The sequence below is a fragment of the Micromys minutus genome, assembly GCF_963924665.1.
Source record: "Micromys minutus genome assembly, chromosome: X".
In the NCBI taxonomy this organism is placed as follows: Eukaryota; Metazoa; Chordata; class Mammalia; order Rodentia; family Muridae; genus Micromys; species Micromys minutus.
The window spans coordinates 91042129-91067474 of record NC_137970.1 but is presented as its reverse complement, the minus strand read 5'-3'; the positions used below and the strand labels follow the sequence as shown (position 1 = coordinate 91067474).

General features: G+C 41.4%; 1 protein-coding gene and 1 pseudogene across 2 annotated transcripts in view; one reads left to right on the top strand and one right to left on the bottom strand.

Moving 5' to 3' along the window:
* Positions 1-12931, bottom strand: part of SLC25A43 (solute carrier family 25 member 43) — a gene marked incomplete at both ends in the record, with an annotated part of 31872 nt that extends 18941 nt beyond the window's left edge. Inside the window, 3 exons of the mRNA XM_080909787.1 lie at positions 712-884; positions 5677-5918; positions 12657-12931. Coding sequence (XP_080765913.1) covers positions 712-884; positions 5677-5918; positions 12657-12931 — 690 coding nt within the window. The remainder of the gene's footprint in view (positions 1-711; positions 885-5676; positions 5919-12656) is intronic.
* Positions 12932-23537: 10606 nt separating this feature from the next.
* On the top strand, positions 23538-24207 carry LOC308414429 (large ribosomal subunit protein uL30m-like; annotated as a pseudogene). Its single transcript has 2 exons — positions 23538-23680; positions 23852-24207. The product of its transcript is annotated as a large ribosomal subunit protein uL30m-like (transcript).
* Positions 24208-25346: the final 1139 nt, after the last annotated feature.

Here is a 25346-nt window from a genome sequence, read left to right as displayed (position 1 = left end):
AGATGCAAAAACAGTCAGTCTTGCTTGGATTCTGATTAGCCAAAGTGGTGGTAACGCCCACTAGTGATCAGATTGGTTTTGTTGATAATAATGCAGGCTAAGGTAGTTTTTCAATTTGTAACCTCTACCTCTGATTTTTCCTTTGTGCTCTCTAGTGAACATGTTTCCCCAGTATTTGTTAGGACAATGCATGGACCGTTGCACCCTTTTGAAGTGCAGTTTCTTTCTCTGGCCCCTAGTAGAATGGTTCTTGGTTTATTTTAGTCAAGGCCAGTCAGGAAAGGCAGAGTGACAAGAAAGAGCGCTATGTCTTCCCTGTGGTGGCAGTAAGAAGGCAAGTTAGCAGGTTGCATTCTGCAGTGTCCTCCTTTTCTAGTGTTGTAGGAAGGAGAACCATAAAGGATATATCTGGGGACCAGGAAAGAAAGGGGAAACTCATCTGGAAGTTTTCTAGAAGACAAGGATACATAAAAAAGAGGTATGGGCATTGGCTTAAGCTGGTAGCTGGAAGGTTAGCAGAAGTGGTTTGCATAGTATTTGCATAAGCAGTCCTGAGCTCTAGAAAAATGTCATTGGTGGAGGGGCTATAAGACGGGATGGGGAGGTAGGTAGGTGGAATCAAAGTAGTCTTTGTGGTTATTCAGCTGCAAATGCTTCATGATAAGCTGCCTCCACCCCACCCCACCCTCTGCCCGCCCCAATGCTCCGCACCTGCATCTTTCTCTTCACAGTGTCAAAGGGAAAGGAGAAAGTCTGGCTCACAGCAGCAACCACACAGACATTGGCAAAGTTCTGCAGGTGAGAAAAGCGGCCCTGGGGTCCATTCCAGATTTTTTCTAGGTTCATGTAAACTAGAAGAGAGCCAGCAGAGAAGGGAACAGCACCTGGGAATCAAGTACAGAGAGAGGTTGCTGTCTTTGGGAACCACTGTCTGGACCAAAAAAAAAAAAAAAGCCTCTGGGGGCTACACAAGGGGAGTAGGTAGTGCCTGGGGCTGCTTAAAGCTCGTCTAGTTAACTAGCAAAGGGCACACGGTCAAGGTAAGGTCAAGGTAAGAGCTGGTCAGTCAAGGTTGTACAGTTTACTGTAAATAAATGAAGAAATGTAAACAAATCTTGGGAACTAGGTGTGGTGGCACACATCCCACTGTCCACGTGGTAGAGGCAGGGCAATCAGTAGTAGTTCAAGTTCATCCTTACCTGCCAGCCTGGACTACTTAAGTACAGGACACACTGTGTAAGGCAGAAGAAAATAACCCCTAATGTTGAACTTGGGTTTGTGATTTAGATGTTAAAGGGGTTTGGGGGTATACTGGTATTTGTAACTTACATTGAAAGAACAAAAGAAAAAGATGGATTTATGAATGGCTCTGAGAGATGCACAAACGTGATAAAGTAAAAATATAAATGGATGTGTGTGGTTATTATAATTCTAAGAACTTTTCTGTGTGTTTGGAATAAAAAAAAAGAAAAATGAAAAGAAACATGGGGCTGGAGAGATGGCTCAGTGGTTAAGAGCACCAACTGCTCTTCCAGAGGTCCTGAGTTCAATTCCCACAACCACATGGTGGCTCACAACCATCTGTAATGGGATCTGATGCCCTCTTCTGGTGTGTCTGAGGACAGCTACAGTGTATTCCTAGAAAATAAAATAAGTAAATCTTAAAAAAAAAAAAAAAACATGGAGGGAGAAAAGCCATTTCCATGGTACTGAAGAGATAGATGTCCTATAAGGTAAGAACATCTACTGTTCTTACCGAGAATTAGGTGGCTAACAACCACCGGTAACTCAGCTCTAGGGAATCTTACACTGTCTTCTAGCCCCCATGGGCCCAGGCACTCATATACCCACACACACTCTTACAAAGAAAATAAAAATAAAACTAAATCACTTCCATAGAACACTTGATCTAGTATTGGAGGCTAGAAAAGGACTGTTCTCTAGTGAAGAAGGAAACGTTCCGTGATTACTGTGCCCATGAGGTTACTTGACCCGGCTTAGATGTCATGCGGCCCGGTTAAGCATCATACACTGTGTATCCTTACCTTCCTAGTAACTATGATGGTGAGCAAATAGTGCATGATCTGATACGCTTACACATTTCCAGAAACTTTCAAAGCCATCTTCAGTTTACAGATAGACATAATGTGTCCCTCAAAATATGAGATCTGGGCCAGAAAGATGGCTTCACGGTTTAGAGCAATGGCTGCTCTTGCAGAGAACTCAGGTTCAATTCCCAGCATGAATACTGTGGCTCAGGAATATTTGTAACTCCAGTTTCATAGGCTCTAATACCTTTTTCTGGCCTACATAGGCACTGCATACATGCTATACACAGATATGAATGCAAGCAAATATCCCTATACATAAAATCAAAAAATAAAAACACACAAAGAGATCTAATAAATGGGATAGGGCTGGGGATGCAATTAATTAAAAAAAAGAGGAGCAGAATATAAGTAGATTATTGTTTATCTTTATATATTATTATATTTAATAAACATTTAAAAAGACTCACCAACTTTGATTCAAAAGCATTAAGGGAAGCTAGGCGTGGTAGCACATGTCTATAACCCCAGCACTAGACAGGCTGAGGAAGGGCGACAAGTTCAAGGTCAGCTTTGCGTACATAGGAAGCTCAAGCCCAGCCTTCACTACATTACACTGTCTCGAAATAGGAATTTAGGGATATCTTACTATGTGTTGGGCACTATGCCAAGCACTACAGCTCAGAGCAGGCTCATTTCTGCATATTTTAACATCAAATGCAGGTACTAGCTAAGGAACACTACAAATGAATATAGAGCCCGCACATATAGTGGGCCATGTAAGAGATTTTATGTGTACAAGTGTCAGAATGATTAATGTTGCCCTGAAGAACCAGGAAAGAATTAAAAGTAAAGAGAACTATTAAAAGTAAAGAGAACTATCTACGTCTCTCTGTGTGATGTTAGGGATTGAACAAATAGTCCCAACACTACTCCCCTCCCCACCTCACCTTTTTAACTTTTGGACACAGGCCTCAGTAAATTGCCTAGGTTGGTTTGAACTCTGTAGCCCAACTGGGCCTTGAACTTTCACTTCTGCCTCCACCTCCTGAAGCTAAGAGGGGATAGTTGTTTGAGACAGGAAAACTATGTAGCCAAGATTAGCCTGGATCTCATGATGGTCCTGCCTTAAACTCTAGAGGATTGGAATTATATTATATGCATGTATCATCACACATAGCTTAGAACAGAGAACTTTTGAAATGGGTCTTGAGCAAAGAGTAGGAGTCCATCAGACACTAAGAGAGTAGAAAGGCAGTCCAGGCAAATGCAATGAGCATGTATCTCTAAAAAGCACACACATTCTTGTATGGCTTGAACATAAGAGCTGGGAGAGGCACGGTACAGGATAGGATGAGGTAGGGCAGACTGGCAGGGGCCAGCTCTGAATGATCTGGAATTCTACCTTTCTCCCTTAGCTTTTAAAGAATGCAGTGAAATGAAAGCAGACCATTTGGGAAGATTATCCCAGTCTGGCAGCAGTATATAGGGCACACCAGGCACAGGGCCACAGATAGGAACATGAGCCTACAGGAGAGGCAGAGTCCCTAGAGTCAGTAAGGAAGATGATGTAGGGCAGACGGCAGAGGCAGAGAGGGGGGGGGCAGAGAGAGACAGAGATAGATAGATAGATAGATGGATAGATAGAAATAGATAGGTAGAGAGAGGGGGTAGGCAGAGCCAGAGACCCAGGAGCTGAGGGCCAGAAGTAGGGGGGCAGAGGCCAGAGGCTGAGGCAGAGGCTGGCAGATCTCTGTGTTTCAGGGGCCAGCCTAGTCTACAGAGCAAGTTCCAGGACAGCAAAAACTGTAATAGTGGGACTCTGTCCCCCCAAAACAAAACAAAAGAAACAGACTCACACACAAACACAAAACAACAGTAGAAACCAACCCCCCAAATAATAATAAATAAAATAAAAGAATAAGTCAGAAGCCTTGGCAAGGTGGCACATATCTGTAATTGTAGCACTCAGAAAACTGAGGTAGTAGGGTGATCAAGAGTTAAAGGGCAGCCTGGGCTGCATAGCAAGTTCCAGGCCAGTCTAGGTTACTTAATGAGACCTTGCCTCAGAAACAGAAATAAACAATAACATGTAAGATATGAAGATAAGTCGTGGAGTTGTTTTGCCAAACATGGTGCCTATAGTTAAGAACAGTGTATTATAGATCTCAGAGTAGCTAGAAAAGATATTCTTGATAGGAGAATGGGGGAACTCATCACAAAGAAATGATGTTTGAGGTGATGGATATACTAAGTGCTCTGACTTGATCATTATGGAATATATACATGTATAAAATATCAAATGATAGCTGATAAATATGTATAAGTATATATCAATTGAAAGCAAGATATGGCTCAGCAGTTAAGACTGTATGTTCTTGCAGAAGACATGTGTTTAGTTCTCAGGACCCATATGAGAACACCCATCCATTGCCCTCTTCTGGATTTGGTAGGCACCCACATTCCTAAGTGCATACCTCCACACAGATGTAGATATATACATTTGATTAAAAAACAATACATTTTTTGTGGGGGAGGGAGAGTTATATTTCTTCAGGAGTGCAGGTCTGATAAGTTGACCATGAACAGCAGGAGAACCCTATACCCATAGGTGTGTATGCAGCACAGATTGGACTGGATTGGGTTATTAACAAAGAGGACAAGAAGTTGACAGGGGGTAGGGAGGTGAGGGGGTGGATCTTAAAGGAGTTAGAGGAGGACTGGGGATTAATATGATCAAAATACATTATATAAAATTCTCAAAGAATTAATAAAAATATTATGTTAAAACATAAAAATAAAGATAAAAATTTTTAATGAGAAACTATAGTCATAGCTTCTGGAAAAGTAACTTAGTACCCAGTGAGCACCTTTAAAATATTACCATTATTATTAAACATACTAGGAGTTAAAAGTATACTCATACTTGTTGAAGCTACAAGAAGGGCTCACCTAGAGAGGGGATGCAGGGCAAGAAAGCCAATGTAGAAGGCTGGGTATGGTGATATGTGCTTGCAATCTTGGTACAAAGGAGGCAGAGGCAGGTTTGAGTCCAGCCTGGTGTACATAGCAAATTCCAGGCCAGCCAGCACTATAGAGTGAGATCTGTTCTCTAATGAACAAACAGACATACACACTAACAAAAAAGAAAGCCAGCATAGAGGGTAAAAATAAAGCTGAGGGAGGAGCCTGAGAAACAAGCATAAGCAGGTTGTCAGTATCAGATGACTGAAAAAGGGCCAGTGTATTAGATAAGAAAGGTCTGTAGGACAGATGTGAAGATACGAAGTAGTAGTACCCTAGAAACCAGCTTTCCAGAGACAGACTGGCTAATCTCAGTACTGCATAGATGGAAAATCCTTCTGGATTTGGCAAACAGAGGCCTTGTATATATGTAGCTCTGTCAAAGGCTACAAATACCATTGAGAAACTGCTGTGCTCAGTCACGGATACACACTTGGAAAACTCCTTTCTGAGTCACCTGCATTGCTTGGCCTACAACCTCTAAAATTGTGGTATGGTGATATGGATATGTGCCTGAAATTTTAGTCCACAGAAGGCAGAGGTTTAAACTACCTTCACACGTGTCAAAGAACAGCCTTTTGTTGGGTGTCAAATTCCACCTTACCTAAAACAGTGAGGGACACCCCTCGATAAAGGGCCAGGAACCCTTCTTGATGATAAATAGTAGAAAACGCATGGACAAGGCCCCGGTAAGATGGTTCCAACATGTTCTGCACAATCAACCGGGTTTTGATGAGGTCTGTAGGGTATGTGACAATCGTGGAAACCATGCCTGCGAGACTTCCAGCCACAATGGAGCTCCACTGGGAAATATGGCCCAGGTCATCCATGAATAGCACAACAAACCTGGTGGTGGGGAAACAGAGAAAGCTCAAGATATGAGTTCTGGACTGTGCTAGCATGCCCTATACAGCTTCAAATATTTCCTAGCATTTGGAAGTACTTTACAGTGTGTCTTAGGGTTGTTATTGCTGTGAAGAGATACCATGACTATGGCAACTCATAAAGGAAAACATTTAATTGGGGCTGGCTTACAGTTTCAGAGGTTTAGTTTATTATCATCATGGTAGGAGCATGACAGCATCCAGGCACACACATGAGCTGCTGACAGTTCTACATCTTAATCTGCAGATAGATGTAGCTGTGAGTCACACTGGGCATAGCTTGAACAAATGAGACCTCAAAGTCGACCCCCAAAGTGACCATACTTCCTCCAAAAAGACCATACATATTTCTTCTTTTTCAAAGAATGATTTATTTAGTGTACATAAGTACACTGTGGCTATCTTCAGACACACTAGAAGAGGGCATCGGATCCATTACAGATGGTTGTGAGCCACCATGTGGTTGCTAGGATTTGAACTCAGGACCTCCAGAAGAGCAGTCAGTGCTCTTAACCGCTGAGCCATTTCCCCAGCCTCAAACATACCCATTTCAACAACATGAATCCACATGTCCTAGTAATGCCATTCCCCATGGGCCAAGCATTCAAACATATGAGTCTATGGGGGCCATTCTTATGTAAAGTACCATACATGAAAAATATCATAGAATTATACTGGAATTACTTGCTAGTAAATGTAAATCCCACCACCATACAATGCCAGCTAACTATAAGGAAGTCCAGCCTCTGATCTATATCTTCTCCAAATTCTTCCCACTTTATCTCCAGCAATTTCCTACCTTTTATATGAATAATCTAACTTGCCAGTACGCTGTAAATAAGCAAAAGCACCAGGCAACTGCTATACTTTCTATCCTCTTGATACTTACAAGGAACAGAATTTTCTGAAATGAATGAAAATAGAAATTTCACTCTCCTCCAGCACTGGAAATGGGAGCCAGAGTGTTCCATACATTAGGTATACATCCCCTACTGTTACCGAACGACATCCTAAGTCTATCATCCCAGAAATTGAGTTTTGAGCCCAATAGACCAAGCCAATATAAACTTTAATTGTAGCCACTGGGCTTCTGCTAGCTGCAGAAGGCCCTACATCCAGTTAGCTGATTAGGCTATAATGATTAACTAGCTAACCTGTAATCAGTTGGCTGGTTGGATGACCTAACTGTCACTATTTGTTTTCTATACCTTGCTTTTTGTTTTCCTGGAAATGTTATCTGATTGTCATGAGATGGGTTGGACTTCTTGGAAATTCCTTGGTCCTGGGGGATATCTGATTGGAGTTGGGTTTGGTTTTGCTCAAATATACTCTGTTAAATTTAGTGTAAAGGACTAGTTTCTTTTATAATGATAATTAAAAGCGAAGTTGTTGTTTAACCAGTTATCAGAAAAACAACAAACAAAAGCTGTGACAAGATATTTACTTTTCACCCAGCAGACTGGCATCACAGCAAATGATGGGGGAATGTGTGAAAACTGGTAACCCTCACCCTTTACTTTGCAGTATCTAGTAAAGTCGGAGGGGCACGGGGCTTTACTTTCCTGGCTCACAGCCTAGAGGAACTCTTCAGGATCTACACATGAAGACATACTGCAAACATTTCTTACAACAGTGAAAAGCTCCAACAATTAAATGTCAGAATGTAGGGGAATGGATACATGATGGCACTGCCATTCAGTGAAGTCCAGAAGGTTATAATGAATAAGCTTAGACAAATCACAGAAACACAAGAGAAAAGCCATGAAAGCATACTGATGAGTGAATAAAACAAGCTGCAGAGTGATCTGTAGTATAAGGCAACCATAAACAACGAAGCCTGTAAGTGCTGTGAAACAGAAACAGGTACTTAGCAGGAGGATACAAGTAGGCCTCTGGGAAAGGGGAGAGGGGCTAGGACCAAGAACAAACATAAAGAGGATTCTACCTCCATCCAGGCTTTAGCATATTTAAGAGAGAGATGTGGGAGCCAGCTATGGCTTCTAGCGAGGCTGTGACAGAAGAATCACTTGAGCCCAGTAATTTGTGCTCTGCTCGGCCAAGACTCAAACTCAAGAATGAAACAAGGGGGTTGAGGTTGGAGTTCAGTACCATGCTGCCTTAGCATACTCAAGGCCTGCATTTGATGCCCAGCATTGCCAAAAAGCAAAGAGAAAACACACATACACACACACAGACAGACAGACAGAGAGAGAGAGAGAGAGAGACAGACAGACAGACAGACAGAGAGAGAGAGAGAGAGAGAGAGAGAGAGAGAGATGCCTCAAAAAAGATATTTTGGGATTGGTGTTGTGGGCCTATAATTCCAGCACTTGGGAGATTAAGACAGGAAAATCTTGTGTTTGAGACCAGTCTGGGCTACAGAAAAAGTTCAAGGTTTATAGAGAGACCGTCTAAACCGTCTAAAAATAGCATGTGAAGTGTGGATGGTAGGCATGAGTGTTTGACAAACTAGTCTTTGTATTTCTTAGTAGGTTTACAGTTCAGTTCAAATTACTTTGCATAGAGATTTACAAACGCAAACCATAAACTAACCTGTTAGAAGCCATCTGAAAAGCAGGGCATCCCCAATCATGAGTGCTAACCCAGAAGAAATATTTATACGGGTACTTCTACATAGCACACCCTTCTAGGTCACAAAAAAAGCAAGTTCATTCCTTAGTGAGGAGGCTGGGAAACCAGGAAAAATAGTACTTTCAGCCATGTAAGGGTACAAGGAGAAGGTACCGAAGGTTTGGAATAAGAGTAAATAAGAGATTTGGGTTAAAATAATAGTTTTATCCTTTTCAAAATGAAAGCATTCCCAGTTCCTTGGCTCTCAAACGTCCAGTGGAAGGGTCGGTTTCCTGATGTTCAGGTGACAGCTGGCCTCATGTATGATGAGTGGGCATTCAAGCGAAACCAGCTGAGGGATTCCAGGCTACTGCTTCTGCTCCCAAGTAAAAGGTTTATTCGGAACACTTCCTTCAAGGGGTTATTGGTGCATCTCAATTGGAAGCCTGGCTATGCTCCCAGCATCAAAGGGAAATGATACACAAACAATTAAAGCTGCTATTCACCAATGGGCCACTTGCCTCTGTTAATGCTGGCTTACTGCTTTATCCCTCTGGCCAGTCAAGTTGGAGGTACTGGAGACACAGGAAGTAGAAATGATCATCCTATTATCTGCAGCAACCGATAAGAAATCTACTTGGAGTTTGGAATGCAAAAGCACCATTCTTTTTCATGATCCCATTCTCATTTCCTAAACCACTCCACCATTCTAGGACATAGGTGCCCATCTTATTTATTTATTGCCCATTTGTTGACCTACCATAATGTGCCAGATGCTGGCCTAGTTCTCAGCTTAGATCACTTAAAAGAGAGCTCAGCAGTCCTGACAAGGAAATGACTGATAAAGTCCTTGAACTAGCTTATGCTGGCTTGTTGTATGTAGTCTGAAGGACTTTCTTTCTTCCTAGACTCTTAACCACTAATCTTCCCTTAAAATAGCAAAGTCAAGGGGCTGGAGAGATGGCTCAGTGGTTAAGAGCACTGGCTGCTTTTCCAGAGAACCAAGGTTTAGTTCCTACCACCCACATGGCAGTTCACAATCATCTGTAACTCCAGTTTCAGGGCATCTGGTGCACCATTCTGACCTCTGTGGGTACTAGGAATGTACATAGTGCACATTTAGGCAAAGACATTTAAAAAATGGTCAAGGTAGAGAACCTCATTAGGCTACAAATGACATCACTATGGTCCCTATATCTTAAAATTCTTGTCTGACTGGCTGGGGCAACAGTGCTCCAATGTTGTTCTTCCTCATGGTCGTATGAGCAAAGAAGCTTTTTCTCAGGGAGGCTGGTGATCTGCAGGAACCTCTTCCTTTCAGCTAGTTTAGTTTCTACACACACCCCTGGATATATGTGATCAGTTACTTGTAATGCCAACACATAATAGCAGCCAACACACCCCAACACAAGCTCATGACTGGTTAAGTAATTAGAAAATGGTGGCAGCTCTGAACAATTCGCAACAGTGGGGATCCGAGCCGATGCATATTCAGACAAACAAGCAGTTGTACAGGAAAGTTGGAGGAGGTCATTCTTTTTGATGCATTTGAAAGCCACCCCTTGTATCAGCTATTATTTGTTTGTGGCAGAAACATAGAACCCAACACTCTAACCAGTAATCTCTTTTCATTGTCGATCTAATTAAGCAGGCATTTAGCTGTGCAGTAGTAGACCGAACCTCAGACAGTGGACTGAGGAGCTGGAGAATGGGTTTTTATGCTCGAGCTCTGTCATTGTAATTATGGACAATTTTTTCATCCGCTCTGTTCACTGGCTACACTGAATGTTTTGTTCCAATCAGACAGCGTACTGTTATTCCCAGTCACCCATTTTGCAACTTCATGGTCAGGAGATAGTACAAATGAATGGACATACTGATTAGCCATGACTGTCATCTTTATGTAGGGCAGATGGCTTCCCAAGACTAATCAACCTTTCGAACGCCTTGCCTTTCACTGGAATGTTTTTCTTTGGTTTTCAGAAAGAATCAGTCAGGAAAAAAAAATTAGTAAAACCCAGTGTATGTAATTCAGCTGCTGCTTCTACCCACAGTCTTTCTCCTCTCCCATCCTACCCTACCTACAAGACAATCGCCCCCATCTCCTTGAGTTGCTTTTTCAATTCCAGCACTTCCCCCACCCTGCATAAATATTTCCCACAGCCACCTGCACATACCAAGTCTGATTTTCAAGATCTCATCCCAACCTGCTTTTCCAGCCGGTTGTGCTGCATGCCTTTCCCCTTCTCTGCCTGTGCTGACGTTCCCTGCAACGCCTCATCTTTGCCCATCAGACTCCTACTCACTCTCCTAAAGCCAAACTCAGATATTTTCTTCTCCTCTCCGAAGCCTTCCCATCTTCTCATCCCTCACCCGGTGTCTGTTTTCATAGTATTTGATTCACAGCTGTCGCATGCCACCTCGAACTTTATGGGTGTGGATGGAGGCATAGCAGTTTTTTTCTTTTAACTAGTACATTATAAACTGGAGTAGGAGACCATACTTGTTTTGTTCTTGCCTATTCTCTGGTTTCATGTCCATGGTGATTACTTCTGTGTCCTAACTAATGTCAAATGAACACAGAAAGGAAGGTGGCATGATGTGCTGCAAACAGTATGAGGTTTGGAATCACTAGGCCAAGTGGTTTGTACTGTGATTGATTTGATTGATTTGTGATTGTCCCAGCGTGAGCCCAGCTCTATATCAGTAAATATGGACATAGTGCTTCCTGTCCTGTGGCCTATGACTGTCGTAGGCAGGATGCAGAAGTTATGAAAGCCAAATGCTGTGAATATATAAGATGGTTAGAAGAAAAGCCATGCCATTAGAATCAGGCTTTGAAAATCTGTTCAGTCACCCTGCTCCTTCATATACATTCTACTTTATCCAAGGAAAGATTTCCCTACCAAGTTGTGGAGAAGAGAGGGAAACAGGGAAAAAGTGAACCATTAAAAGTCCAGACTGCAGGCCAGCTATTGCTGGGGGGAGGGAGAACAACAGAAGCCGCGGGAGAATGCTGGCCGGGAACACTTTAAAGATAAATGATGATTCCATTTAGAGTGTCAACTGCCAGTCAATGTCCCAGCTCTGGCCTTTCAACCAGCCTCAGTAACTCTCTCCCAAGCCTGAACTGTGGTTAGGATTGGCCAGTTCTTAGGGCTGGGGATCTATTGTGGTAAAGCAGCTCACTAGCCTAAGACCTGAGGTTTCACTTCCTGCACTGGAAACAAAGTAGAAACAAAACAAAAGTGTCTCAAGCAGCTCCTGCCTGTAGGCTGCTTGTTTAATTCAGAGCCAAGGCCAGTCTTTAGAGCTGGCACTGTGCCTACCGAATGAGGAACTTACAGACCATCGTCCCCAATAGAGAAACAGCCCCTCCTCCAGAGTTGCCATCACCGGCTCTCATTTTTAGGCTCCCTTTCCAGCTCCCATGCAAATAGCTTTGAGCTCTTTTTAAGGTCACTTACTTGCATCCTCCGTCATTTGCATCTTTCGAGTGGTTGATATGGGAAAAGGTGAGAAAACTCCCCAGCACGAGATTTGTGGGCAGCTGGGAGTGGGGGAAACATTAGGCCGGGGAGACAGGATGGGGAAAGGATGCTGCAGGTCCCACTGGATCGTAAAGCCAAGTTAGGCAGAGTTTGGAGTTGGGGATGGTGGGCAGGAATCTTTTTGAGGCAACAGACTAGTTTCTCTTCCTGTACTACTCCTTAGAACACTGGTCTCACTTTTTACACACCACAAAGAGCATTCTCTCCTAAGCCAGCAAAAGCAAACATTTTCCAGCTACTAGACATTGGGAATGATAAACCTCATCTCCTTGGGAAGCCACTTTGTTTCTTTACCTCCAGATCTCATTTCCTAATCCTGACTCCTCTTGTTCCTCCCAGAAAAGACTCAAAAGTTCACAAAAGAGTTCACAGGGCATGTCAAAAAACTGTTACTGTACTTTAGGGGCCATACATATGACCTTGTAGCCCCAAGGCCAACCTCCACCCCCATCCCACTCGCGCCCCGTTTTCCTGAAGGAAGGGAGGCTGGGACCTCTCAGGATTCCCTTGTGCTGGCATCAGAGTGGCAGTTCTGCCATCCCAGTTCAACCTCCCGACCCCTCCCGCCGGGCTCTTACTTTCGGTAGGAGGCCAGCTGCACCACGCTGCAGGGGAAGAGGCGCAGGCACGCCACGCCATTCCCTTTCCACAGGGCCCTTGGCCCCTCGGACAGCCACACGCAGCGTCCTGTGGCCCACAGCCCCTGGGAGTGGCTTTGCACCCTGCCGACTTGGGCCAGCACAGAGGCGAGCTCCAGGGGCGCGGTGAGACTGAGGCTCAACGCCCCCGCCAGCCCTGCGCACAGGAGCCGCTGGCTGCCGGTTAGCCGGCCATCCCGCCTCCAGGTAGCCATCCCGACCCTGCCCTGTGCCGACCACCTCCTGGCTGGTGACCTGGGCTCGCGGGGCAGTTAGAGCAGCCCGGCCAGGCCCCGCCCGGCGCGGGGCGGACTTGAGAGGTGAACTCGGGAAGCCTTGCTCACACCCGAGCAGCGCCTCAGGGCTAGGGTGGGATCAAAGGCGACTCTCAGGTATCTGAGGCGTGCTCAGTCAGTGTGTGTTTGCAATGCAACAGGCAAGACCGAGGCTTCCATTTTCTGTGGTGACTAGTCACTCTGTTCTTCCAAGGCCTAGCCAGCAACACGTATTTCTTAGGTATTCCCTTAGGTATCTTGCTTCTTCTGGGTCCCTTTTCACATTCGATCCCCCCACCCCCTCCTGACTATCTTTTCTTCCAGCAGCCTCTTTTGTTTTAAGTCCAGAGTTCAGAAAAGACAGACCTCGAGTAACAACCACAGCTGCTACCTCGCAGACACTTGCCAAACATTCAGTGGTACATACAAACCAGCTTTTAGCAGATAGGGCTCATTTTCAGAGAGTGTGGTTAAGGCTTTGGAACCTTACCTGCCTTAAAAGTCTTGGCTTTGTAGATGGCCTGTCATAAGAGGGTAGGGAAGTCATTGGCTCTCTTTGTGTCTCAGTTGCTCCCATGCACTATGAAGACAGTATTTTCAAGGAATTACTATAAAGATGAATGAAGAGTGACTGGAAGAAGTAGCCACTCTGTATGTGTTGCTTCTGAGGGTATGATTAGATGTTATCTTAGAGAAGAGGAAACTAAGGCACAGAGACACTTGCTCAAGGCTAAGTGTCCACTACCACACAGAATCACTGTTCATATGTAGGTCAATTTTAGATCTACATCTACTAAGGGCCACATACAAGGATTGCATAGTGGCAGTATGTCCGTTCAGTGATTCTGTTAGGTAGGGGATAGGACAATAAAGGTAAAAAGGTACTAACTGTGGCTTGGCCAGAAATTTAAGAAGGATTTTAAAATAACAACTTTCCAATTTTATTTCTTTAAAATAATAATTACAAGGAAAGGGACAGTTAGCAAACATACTGTTAGCATAAGACTTCCCAGGGCTACAGATTATTTTCTATATTGATTATCATGCTGCTAATGGAACCTTTTTAAGGTACACACATTCATCCAATCTGGCACATGCTAGTTGTACATTTTCATGGGATACAATATGATATCAGAACACGAGTCACAGGAATTTCAGATTCTTGGTGGGTCATCTCACTAGTGAAAAAACTGGGGAGGTAGCTCAGTAGGTAAAGTGCTTGATAGGCAAGCAAAGGGACTCCATGTAAAAGCTGGGCACAGTGGCCCATGTCTTTCTGAAATAGTGAACTTGAGGTTTGGTGAGAGAACTTGCCTCAGAAATTAAGCTGGGAGTTTCAGAGGGATCGGGGAGAGGTCAGGAAAAAGAAAATGTTAGAGTGAAATCAAACACTGTGCGTGTTAATTTTAAATTTAGAATAAATACGCAGAAACAATCCATTGAGAAAGAATGGGGATAGTGATCAAGGAAGACACTTTCTGTTAACCGCTGGCTTCCATATGTACAGGCATGTGAAAGCTCGGTCCCCACTGCTCCCCTCTGCACACATGCACCAAAAGAAATGAAGGTTTGTTTTGTTTTGGCCAGAACTGAGCAGACAAAAATTCTAAATCCTCTCTGCTTTGTCCATGTTAGTGTCATGATTTATAAAAGGTAAAGTAACAGGCTGGAAATAATGCATATATAAATTCTAAGCTATTAGAAGCCAGAGATAAGTCTTTTCTCGTGAGAAACCAGTTCATCCACTGGTACCCAGGCTCCCGGTGGCTTTTCTTCACCCCAGCATGGGTTTTCCCAGGGGGGAATTATAATCCTTAGGGCTCCTGTTACATAGATACAATGCAGAGGGAGCGAATCAAGGTAATTAGCATACCCATCACCTTAAACATCTACAGTAATTTATTGAAGATTTCAAAATTATCGAAAAGAGGATTTTTTAATGTTCTCAACACAGAGACATTTCTGAAACAGGAACCATTTTAAGTCTTGCAAGCTCTTGGCTAAGAAAGAGGAGGTCTATTTTAACCTCCCAAGCATGTATATATATATATATATATATTTTTTTTTTTTTTCCTGTGCAGATACACAGACCATTAAAGCAACTAGCAGCAAAACATGTATTTGATGCCTTCTGCTTTTTCTTGATAAGGTGCTAACAAGATGGATTTTCATTTTCCACAGCTAGAGCCTTGCACATCTGTTAAGCACTGGGCGTGGCAGGGTTTCCACTGGGAGCACCTATTTGCTTTAGGGAAGCCTTGCTGTGCTCTCAGCAGCTGGGGAATACGCGTGTTTGTATTGTTCTGTGAGTTACTGTGTCTAGCTAGCGGTAAGGGAATTTTCTAGGTGTGGAAAGGGCAGAATGTAACTTTATGACTCTGCAGATGGGAAGATGGAAGATTGTAAAAGGACATGAATTGGAGTTTTGGACTGTGGTAAGGAAACCTTCAGGTACCAGCTCTTTCCTAAGCACTTTTGTTACCACAACTGGGCCTTAAAGCTCTGTCAGGAAGCATCACCCCGGGACGGCAGCTGCTGCTACCTACCCAGTTGTACCTAGAGAGGCTTGTCTTAGTTGAGTCAACTAAAAAAAACAAAACCATTTTCATTTGGAGATGTGTAATTGAGCTTTATACACACTAAGCAAGTGCTCCACCACTGAGCTACATCCCTAGCTCACTTTGGTCTTTTTTCATGGCAGCTTGTATGGAAATATTCAAATATACCTTTTTGGAACTGTGTACTCTGCCTTTTTCTTTTGTTTTATCGTTCTTTTTGTCTTTAGCACAAATAAGATGTTAAATGAGCCAGAGATGGAGCCAATTTAAGTCTAGCAAACTCTAGGCCAAGAAAGATAATGAGGTCTATTTTAGTATGTTTTCTTTTGCAGTTAACATTGAACAGTAAAATGATTAGCAGTAAAGTCTGTATTTGATACCTTCTGTTTTCATGATAATGTGCTCATGAGATGTGCTCACATTTTCCTGAGCCTGAGTCTTGCTCATCTGTTAAGCACTGGGCATGTGATAATTGTCAGTCTTTTTTTTTTTTTTTTTTTAAATCATGTCCTGGGCATGGAGCCCAGGGTCTCACACATGCTAAGCAAATACGCTTCTGGTGAGTATGTCGATTTGAGACATAAGTCAATTCCTGATGACATCTGGCATTTGAATTGTGATGTATAGACAGACTCTAACTTTATTTGCCTTTTTCAGTTACCGATTTAAAAAAAAAAAAAGGAAAACTCTACAATGATCCTTGAGACCTATAGACTCCGGGAGTGTATAGCATGTGAAACTGAGGTACTGTGCTAAAAGCACAAACATAGCAGAAAGAGAGGCAGTTAGTAAAACTGTAGCAGTAATATTGTGGTGGGAAGTAGATAGGCAGCCAACTGACACCAGCCAGGAGGCAGCCTCCTGCTGCCTTACTTCCTCCAACTGTCATCTTTCAGTTTCTTTTCTTACTAAAGCAATCCTTCCTCGTCACATTCTCTTAGCTACCCAGTAGTCCTTAGATGATTGCTGATCTTGCCGTTTGGACTAACACTGATTGATTCCTGTTCCCTTACTTTCATTTTCATTCTTAAAAATATTTATTTATTTGTTTATTTATTTTATATGAGTACACGTATCTGTCTTCAGACACAGCAGAAGAGGGCATCAGATCCCATTACAGATGGTTCTGAACCACCATGTGGTTGTTGGGAATTGAACTCAGGACCTCTGGAAGTACTCTTAACCACTGAGCCATCTCTCCAGTACCCCTTCCTTCTTTTCGTTTGTGGAATTTTATTTTATAAATTACAAAAGTAGTTTGTCTTTTGGACTAAGACAAATGGAAGTGAAGTATATCAAGGAAACTGAAGTTCTTTGATGTGTGCTCTGAGGTAACCAAAGCTAAGAGGTATGTGTGTGTGAGTACATACATACATATGCATGGACACCTGCATCTTCGCCCCCCCCCATGTATTTTATGCTGTTTGCCTTTTCTCCTTTCTCATGACATGGACATGAATTGCAAAAAACAAAACAAAACCCCAAAATCTCTCAACCAGTTTTCTTTGAAGCATTCTCATTAGGTGCAATGTTTTTCTGGAACATTGTCTTGCTCTGGATGAGCTGATTACCTTTTCAATATCAAACAATTCTCCCTAACGTTTTATATGTATAAAACAACATACAATCTTTTATAAACATGTGTGCTAGCTATTTTTTTATCAACTTGACATAATCTAGGATCACCTAGGAAGAGAACCTCAAGTGGAACTGTCTAGATTTGGTTGCTCTGTGGGTATGCATGTGAGAGGTTTTAATATGGCTAATCGCAGTGAGAAGACAAACCTTGAGTGAGGGCCACACCTCACAAGAGAATGGTCTGAATAAGCAGAAGAGAGTGAACTGGGCACTGCAGGCATTCTTTGCTCTGTTTCTGATTCTGGACTTGAAGTAACCAATCAGCTCCCTCAAGATTCTGTTTCTGTGGCTTTCCACCTGTGATGGACTATAACCTAAAACTATTTCTCCTCTAAATTGCTTTCTTTTTCTTTAAAAGATTTTTGGGGAGGTGAGATTGTTTTGTGGATAAAGGCATTTGCCATCTAAGATTGATGGTGGCCTAGATTTGATTTCTGGAAGCTATACAGTGGAAGGAGAAAACCATCTCTCAAAAGTTGTCCTCTGACTTCAACAAGTACCATGGTGCATAAAATAGATGAGTAGACACCCAATAAATATTATTGACTTTTTAAAAATTACTTATAGTTTTAATTATGTGTTTTGTGAGTGTCTCTGTGTGGCTTTGTGCACATGAATGCAATGACCACGGAGACCAGATTTTCTGGGTGTGTTTTGACCACCCACATTTGCAGAGGCAGTCCTTTCTTACTTTCTTTCAGAACTCAGTTTAAATGTCATCTCTTTTCAGAGGTCTCACCTGTACACAGTCCATAAAGCCCCTACTTACTCTCTACTATGCTCTCCCCTTTCAGCTTACTGCCTAGCTTGTAGTACATTCTACGCCTTTGTTTCTTTCTTTGCTTCCTTGCTTCTTTCCTTGTTTCTCTAATGAATTGTTCTATTTTTTTTATAACTGGCATTCAGTTACCCCTCAAAATTGACTCCCAAAGACCAAGAAGAAAAGTCAGCATTGGGCATGTCTCTTCCTTGACAGCCTTTCTCTAAACTGTTGGTCTTCATCCCTTGGTTAATCTTTTCTTCTCAGAAGCATTTCTCTTAGTTGATTCCAGATCCTGTCAAGTTGATTATCAAGATTAACCATCACTGTCATTCATCTAGTTTGTATCCATGGATACCAGATCCTATTTATGCTCTTGACTCTCTGTGGGTCAAGTCTCACACTACCCTCTGTGGTTCTTTGAATGAGGATGGCGACACCATTGTAGAATGATGTCATGCAGACATTCAAATTGTAAGAATATTAAGTGAAAATCTCAGTGAATGCAGGGGTAAGATATGCTTATGTTTAGAAAATGCTTACTAATGCAGTGGTATCAAACTCTCTATATGCAGTTAGACCTTTGATTCAGTTGCACTTGATATTCCAAATAGGACCAAGGATAGTCAAGACAGCATGAAAACATTAATACGGCCTATCAGAGTCAGCACTTTCTATTCATTTTAGCAATTAAGATTGAGTACTTTCTATACATTTTAGCAATTTAGTATAGAGTAAAATAGGATTACAAAATATATAGAGTCCAGAAACAAATCTACACATACATTGAAACCTGGTTTGTGAACAGCATAGAATTTAAGAATTATTTAATAAATGTTTCTGGTTATTCTCATGGAAAACAAAAAATTACATCTTAACCATAAACCATTTACATAAACAAGCTCAATGTGATTTAACAATATTAATCATGTTTTATGTATTTATGTTTGCTTGTGATTGTGCATGTGTGTGGTCAAACATGTGATGTCATTCATGTAAAGGTCAGAAGACAACTTGTAGGAGTCCATTTCTCTCCTACCATGTAGGTTCCAGGGATCAAACTCATGCCATCAGCCTTGGCAGCAGGTGCCTTTACCAACTGAGCTACCAGACAGGGCCCTCAAAATGATTTAAAAATCTTTCTTTATTATATATGAATACACTTTAGCTGCTTTCAGACACACCAGAAGAGGTCATCTGATCCCATTACAGATGGTTGTGAGTCACCATGTGGATGCTGGGAATTGAACTCAGGACTTCTGGAAGAACAATTAATGCTTTTAACTGCTGAGCCATCTCTCCAGTCCCAAAGTGTTTTTTTTTTACCTAAATATGACAAGTATTTGCAAACTTTGGAAAACATAAACAGAAAACATAAGCAAACATCTTTATGACCTTATGTAGTTAGAAATTTCATAAAATACAATTTGATAAAATAAAATCTTGATATATTATATAACATTAGAAAGATTAAACTTTTGCGTATATGAATAGAAACCATAAAGTGAGGAAAACAAAGCAGAGACTGGGAAAAGGCAGCAGCTTGCTGGCTGCCACCTACAACTTTTTCTTTGTGCCTCCCAGGCAACACTCTCCCACTGAGTTACATCCCAAGTATGTCCAGACCTTTGACACCTCGTCTTCCTCTAAATAGAATATTCTTGATATAAATATGCATTTGACTTTCTCCTTCAATTCATTTATATCTCTATCCAAATGTTACTTCAGAGAATCTGTCCTTAAACAGCCTGTTGATATTAACACCACTTTCTTGCCTGCTTTGTCTCCATAGTACTTACTGTACTAGCTGTCTGTAACCTGTTTGCTCTTTTAGTTCTTATCTGTCTATTCATTAGAAATCCTCCCCTTGAGAGTGGAAGCTTTGTTTTTCTGGCTGCCATATCCCTTGGTTCGCAAATAATGTCCAGCACATAGCATATACCAATGAAATACATACTTGTCACAAGAATGAATACATGAATATAAATGATAATGATTAGTACTCAGAATATGTAATGAGCCTACATCAATTAAAAACTAACAAGGGCTTTAAGAGGAAAATTGTCAAGGGCTGTGGGCAAGCTGTTCATAGAAGAGGAAATCTGAAGGGACAAGAAAATATGGAAAAATTTAATAAAACTTGTAATCAAGAAAATGCAATATTAAATAATAATGACTACTTCATAGCCACGAGATTGGTAAAAATTGAAACTGGATAATGCTTGTTATCTTTAAGGACTTTGGGGGAATAGGGGACTGTTCTCTGTTACTTAGAGCATATATTTACACAAGTTGGAGGAGAATTTGTTGTAATATAATAAAGATGAACTTAGACATATTTTTCTAAGACCCAGAAGTGCTACTTCTAAGGTGATGTATGGTGACACATGCCTTTAATTTCAGTACATGGAGGTAGAAGCAGAAAGAAGGATCATGAATTTCGGGCTAGATTGGGCTGTACAGTTGGTTCTGGGTTAGCTTAGACTAGAGGTTTCAAAATAGAAGAAAATGAAAATTATACTTCCTGGATAATGTGATAGAGGTATTTTTTCATATCTGAGTAAAGAAGAGTCCACAGGATTGTTCACAGTAGAATCGTTTGTACTGGAAAATGGCTAGTTAGAACCCTAGTGAGCAATAGCAGTAGATAGGAAAGGGAAAACACTCTAAATTCATATTGTAGGATACTATATGGCAGTTAAAAATGATCACATTTTATTTAACTATACACAAAGAGGTAGAAAAATTATAAACACATTGGGCATAAAAATTACATAAAAACAAGTTCAATTTTTGTTATCTATATTTTTTATTTTTTTGGGGAGGGTGTGCTTTCAGCTTCCAGGACCATCTGCCATGCCTTCTAGCTGCCATGTTTCCTTACTGTAAGAGTAATGGACTGTTATCCCTCTGAGATTGTAAGCTCAAAGTAAACCCTTCTTTTTATAAGTTGCCTTTGTTCTGGTGTTTTAGCACAGCAACAGAAAAGCAACCAATACAGGCTTTATTATACTTACACATGGTTGACATTGTATGGTAAAGCAGTGTGTCACACATGGTTCTCAGATGATTCCCCAGATACCTGGCTCCTGAGTTGTTCAATCAAACACTAATCTAGACACTGTTGCAAAAGGTATTTTGGAAGTGTAACTAGGTTCCAAATCAGTTGACCTCAAGATAGGGGGGGCATTGTCCTTGGTAGGCTTGAAATATTCGAATCTTTAAGGTAAATTAGGCTTTCTCTTTCTCCCAGGAAGAGATATTTAAATTGTTACAAAAATTTTTTAAAGAGGATAAAAGAGATTCATGCCAAGGAAGGTAGCCAGCCTTTAATTGTTAAGAGTATCCCTGAGCTAAAGTCCAATATGAAACAGCATCTCAGTTGCACCAATGCAAGGTACTACTTTATGAATCCTTAGTTTCTAAGGATTTTGAGGGTGTGCTCACACATGCCTATAATGCCTGTAATGCCAGCGCTGACAAGAGGATTACTAGTTTAAAGATAACTTGAGGATATAGAGTGTGACCCCTGTGCCAAAAATAAATAAAAAGAACATGAAGGAATAAAAGAAAGAGAGAAACAAAGAAAAGACAAAAAGAAAGATGGAAAAGGATACTTTGAGACTCAGATGAAATGGCTGTTCTGGCTCCAGCCTAAACTTTTAAGTTTAGCCTGGTGATACTCTGAGAGCAATGCTCTGCTAAATCATGCCGGGACCTAGAGACACAGTGAGATAATAAACTCGTGTGGTACTGAGCCACTTAGTTATGATAATTTGTTACACTCTAGGAAATGGATATGAATAGCCATCAACAACAAATATATCCCTACTACAGTTTCCTCTCCATCTACCCCTCCCAGGTCCTCACCACCCCACTCCCAACCAGATCTACTCTTGTTGTGTCTCATTAGAAAACAAATAGGCTGTTATAAGAGAATAATAAAATAAAATACAAGATAAAACAAAAACGAACACTGAAATTGGAAAAAACAAACAACCAAAGAGTCCAAGAGAAGGCCCAAGAAACAGGACTGCTTATTTGCACACTCAGGAATCCCATAAAAACCCAGAACTCAAAGCCATCATACATATACAAAGGATCTACAGGGTAGAAAGAGAAAAGAAAAAAAATACAAATAAAATGAAAAAGAATAAGATAAAGTTAAAAAGAGAAGGAAGAGTCCCGACACAATATTATGAAAAGAGGAACCTCCAAAGCTGTCATTGAGCTTGTTTTCTGTTGGCCATCTACTGTTGCGCATGTGGCCTACCCTTCAGAGTAGTTCGTCTACCCAGTGAGACTCCCTTGGTTGAAACTAAATTTTCATTTGCAAGTGGTTATCAATGAGGGATTTTCTTCTGGGTTAATGAGGACATGTGTTCACTTCTCATTTCAGCTCTAGGATCCCAACTGGTGCAGACCTGTGTATGCTGAGGGAGGCTGTGGTCTAGTAAAACTTTATTTATATATGGACATTACATTTGAATTTCATACAAGCTTTATGTACCATCAAAGCTCTGTCTTTTCCCCCCTGAATCATTAAATATACTGCAATATACTGTGGTGTCCATTTTTGGTTGTTAATTTGACTATGTATGAAATGAACCAAAACCCAAATGGTAGGGTACACCTGTGAAGAAGGTTTTCTTAATTAAATCTTTTGTCTGCAGACATCTCTTACAGTTCAGGGTCACCTTGCCCACTGCTCATCCATCTGAACCTCTACAGCCAAGAAGTGCTCAGGGTATTTCCTCAGAACCAGTGGCCTCTCCCAGTGTGCCCTGCATGCCCTTAATTTCAGGATTTCTCAAAGACAAAACACATCATTTCAGTTAGTGCTAAATGAAATAATACCAGTTAAAAAGTATTTTGAAGTGGGAAGAAACACTTCTGATCCAGACCTTTGAGGTGGGAAGACCCACCTTTAATCTGGACCACATCTTCGGCTGGCAGCCTATAGAAAGGACATGGAAGGAGGGAACTTGTTCTCTGCCTGATGTCCTCACTCTTGCTGGCAAGTGCATTCCTTCACTAGCATGAGGACCTACTTCTTCAGAGTTCTGGCAGATACTGAAGATGAGCTGATATATTCATTGTCATAGAATAAACCACTACTGAATTCTTGGAGCTGTTTATAGGCAGCCATTGTTGAATTACCAGGACCATAGCCTGTAAGTCATTCTAATAAATCCTCTTTCTATATATAGAGGAATATTTATTATATAAATTCTGTTACTCTAGGAAACCATGTTGGCTAATACATATATGAAAGCTAATTTTAGCTCATGGGTAGAAAAACAAAAACCAGTGGTAAAATAGATTCAGACTATGAGTTGTTCTAAATAGTTTTATCACTCCCCATCTAAGAGTTAGTGTGTTTTTCTTTGGTCAAACCTTCTATGAAAATTTGTAAAATTCTCATGTCTCATAGGAATCTAGAGACTAGTCTTTTCAAACATTCTTTTCAGAATTTGAAAGGAGTAATGGGTCATTTTCTTCAGATAGCACACATGTTTTAAAAGTATTGGTGTGACATCTGGAGTGGACACAGTGGTTGCTGTCTCTACAGAGAAGAATTACCACACCTATGGCTGGGGTTCTGCACTCAGTATTTTGGAGGCCTTCAGGCAGACTATGGACTGTGAAGAAAGGTGCGGAGTCTCTCATCTGTACAGTGGATTTGTCACAAATTTACCAGATTAGAAATTCCAGGACTGGAGAGATGGCTCAGTGGTTAAGAGTGCTGACTGCTCTTCCAGAGGTCCTGAGTTCAATTTCCAGCAACCACATGGTGGCTCACAGCCATCTGTAATGTGATCTGACGCCCTCTTCTGGTGTGTCTGCAGACAGCTACAGTGTACCCATATACATGAAATAAATAAATCTTAAAAATAATTCCAGATAAAGTGTTTCAACCTAAACTTGAAGATCATGAAAACTATGGTGGGGACCCCCAGAGCCTTTATAAATTGCACGTTGCTACAAGAATAAGAAGTACAAAGAGACATCCATACTGGGAAAAAGATACAATCAAGATGCTTGGACTGCAGAAGGTGCACAGCCCTTAAATCCACAAGAACATCCCATCGGTGAATGCAAAGCTGAAAGTGATTAAACACTTGATAAGCATCCAGCCCCTGAAGCTTCCACAGGGACTTCTCACATAAGAGAACATGTCCAGCCTGTGCCTCAAGAGTACTGGGGAGTTGGTTGTACAATGCCAGCTGGAGCCTGTGGAGCAGGAAGCAAACTCTTGACGACACAGATTCAGCTCACAGATGCAGTTCCTGAGGAAAGATTTCTCATTAAAGTGTAGGTTAATCAAAATTAATGACCAAATAAAGTATTGATGTTGAAGATGGAGAACTGAACCTAGGCCTGACACATTTTTAGCTTGAGCTCTAGCACTGGCATTACCTCCTCGCCCACACAGTATATTAGCTCATGCTAAAGAAGTGTCAGGCCTACGCTCAGTTCTAATGAGCTAAAACTTGTAAATGCCAAGAACATTAAATTTATACATGAATTTCTAGCATCCAAAGAGGCTCAAAGGAACATTGTCAACACTAATGAAAATATTATAGTTATTTATTTATTTTATACTCCCCATGGAAGTACTCTTTATTCCTTTGATTGTATAGTCCTAATTGGTTGATAAATATGCATGGCCTTTCCTCAGATACATTAATTAGTGTGAATTATGTTATTAATCTTTCAGTAACTCATATTTTCCAAATATCTGGTATATCATGCATTAATGTTTATCATTTAAAGAAATTGCTAAATAGGAAGTTAGAGTGCTGTATCTAAAATTTCCTTAATTGAAGTGGTCATAGAAAAGCAAGTAAACAACAGTTCAGCAGGACAAGGTAAACATGTGTCTATGGGGCAGTAGGACATCCATGATGACACAACATGGAGCTGTTCCGAGGAAGCTCTACAGTGGTGTCCACAGTAGTTGATCATGTTCTTAATTGCTGCGCTATTACACACCTGCCTCCTTTTTAATGTCCCCCTTTCTCAGCCATGTATGATCACATACCTTTTAGGCGTTGTCTAGAATCATTTCTTGGGCCTTTATAGCCTGCTTTCATCACTTCGCTGCTTGATCATAGTCTCCCAGGGATTGAGTCTCTTTGTAAAAGGGCCCAGTGGCTGTTTATCTCATTTGAGGATTTAGAAACGTTCTTTAGTTGGCTTCCCCAGGAGCTAGCAGGTCTAGAGCTAGAATGATCCCAACTCATTGTTTTTAAAATTTTTTAAAAGATTTATTTACTTATTTTATGTATGCGAGTACACTGTTGCTGTCTGCAGACACACCAAAAGAGGGCATCGGATCCCCATTACAGATAGTTGTGAGCCACCATGTGGTTGCTGGGATTTGAACTCAGGACCT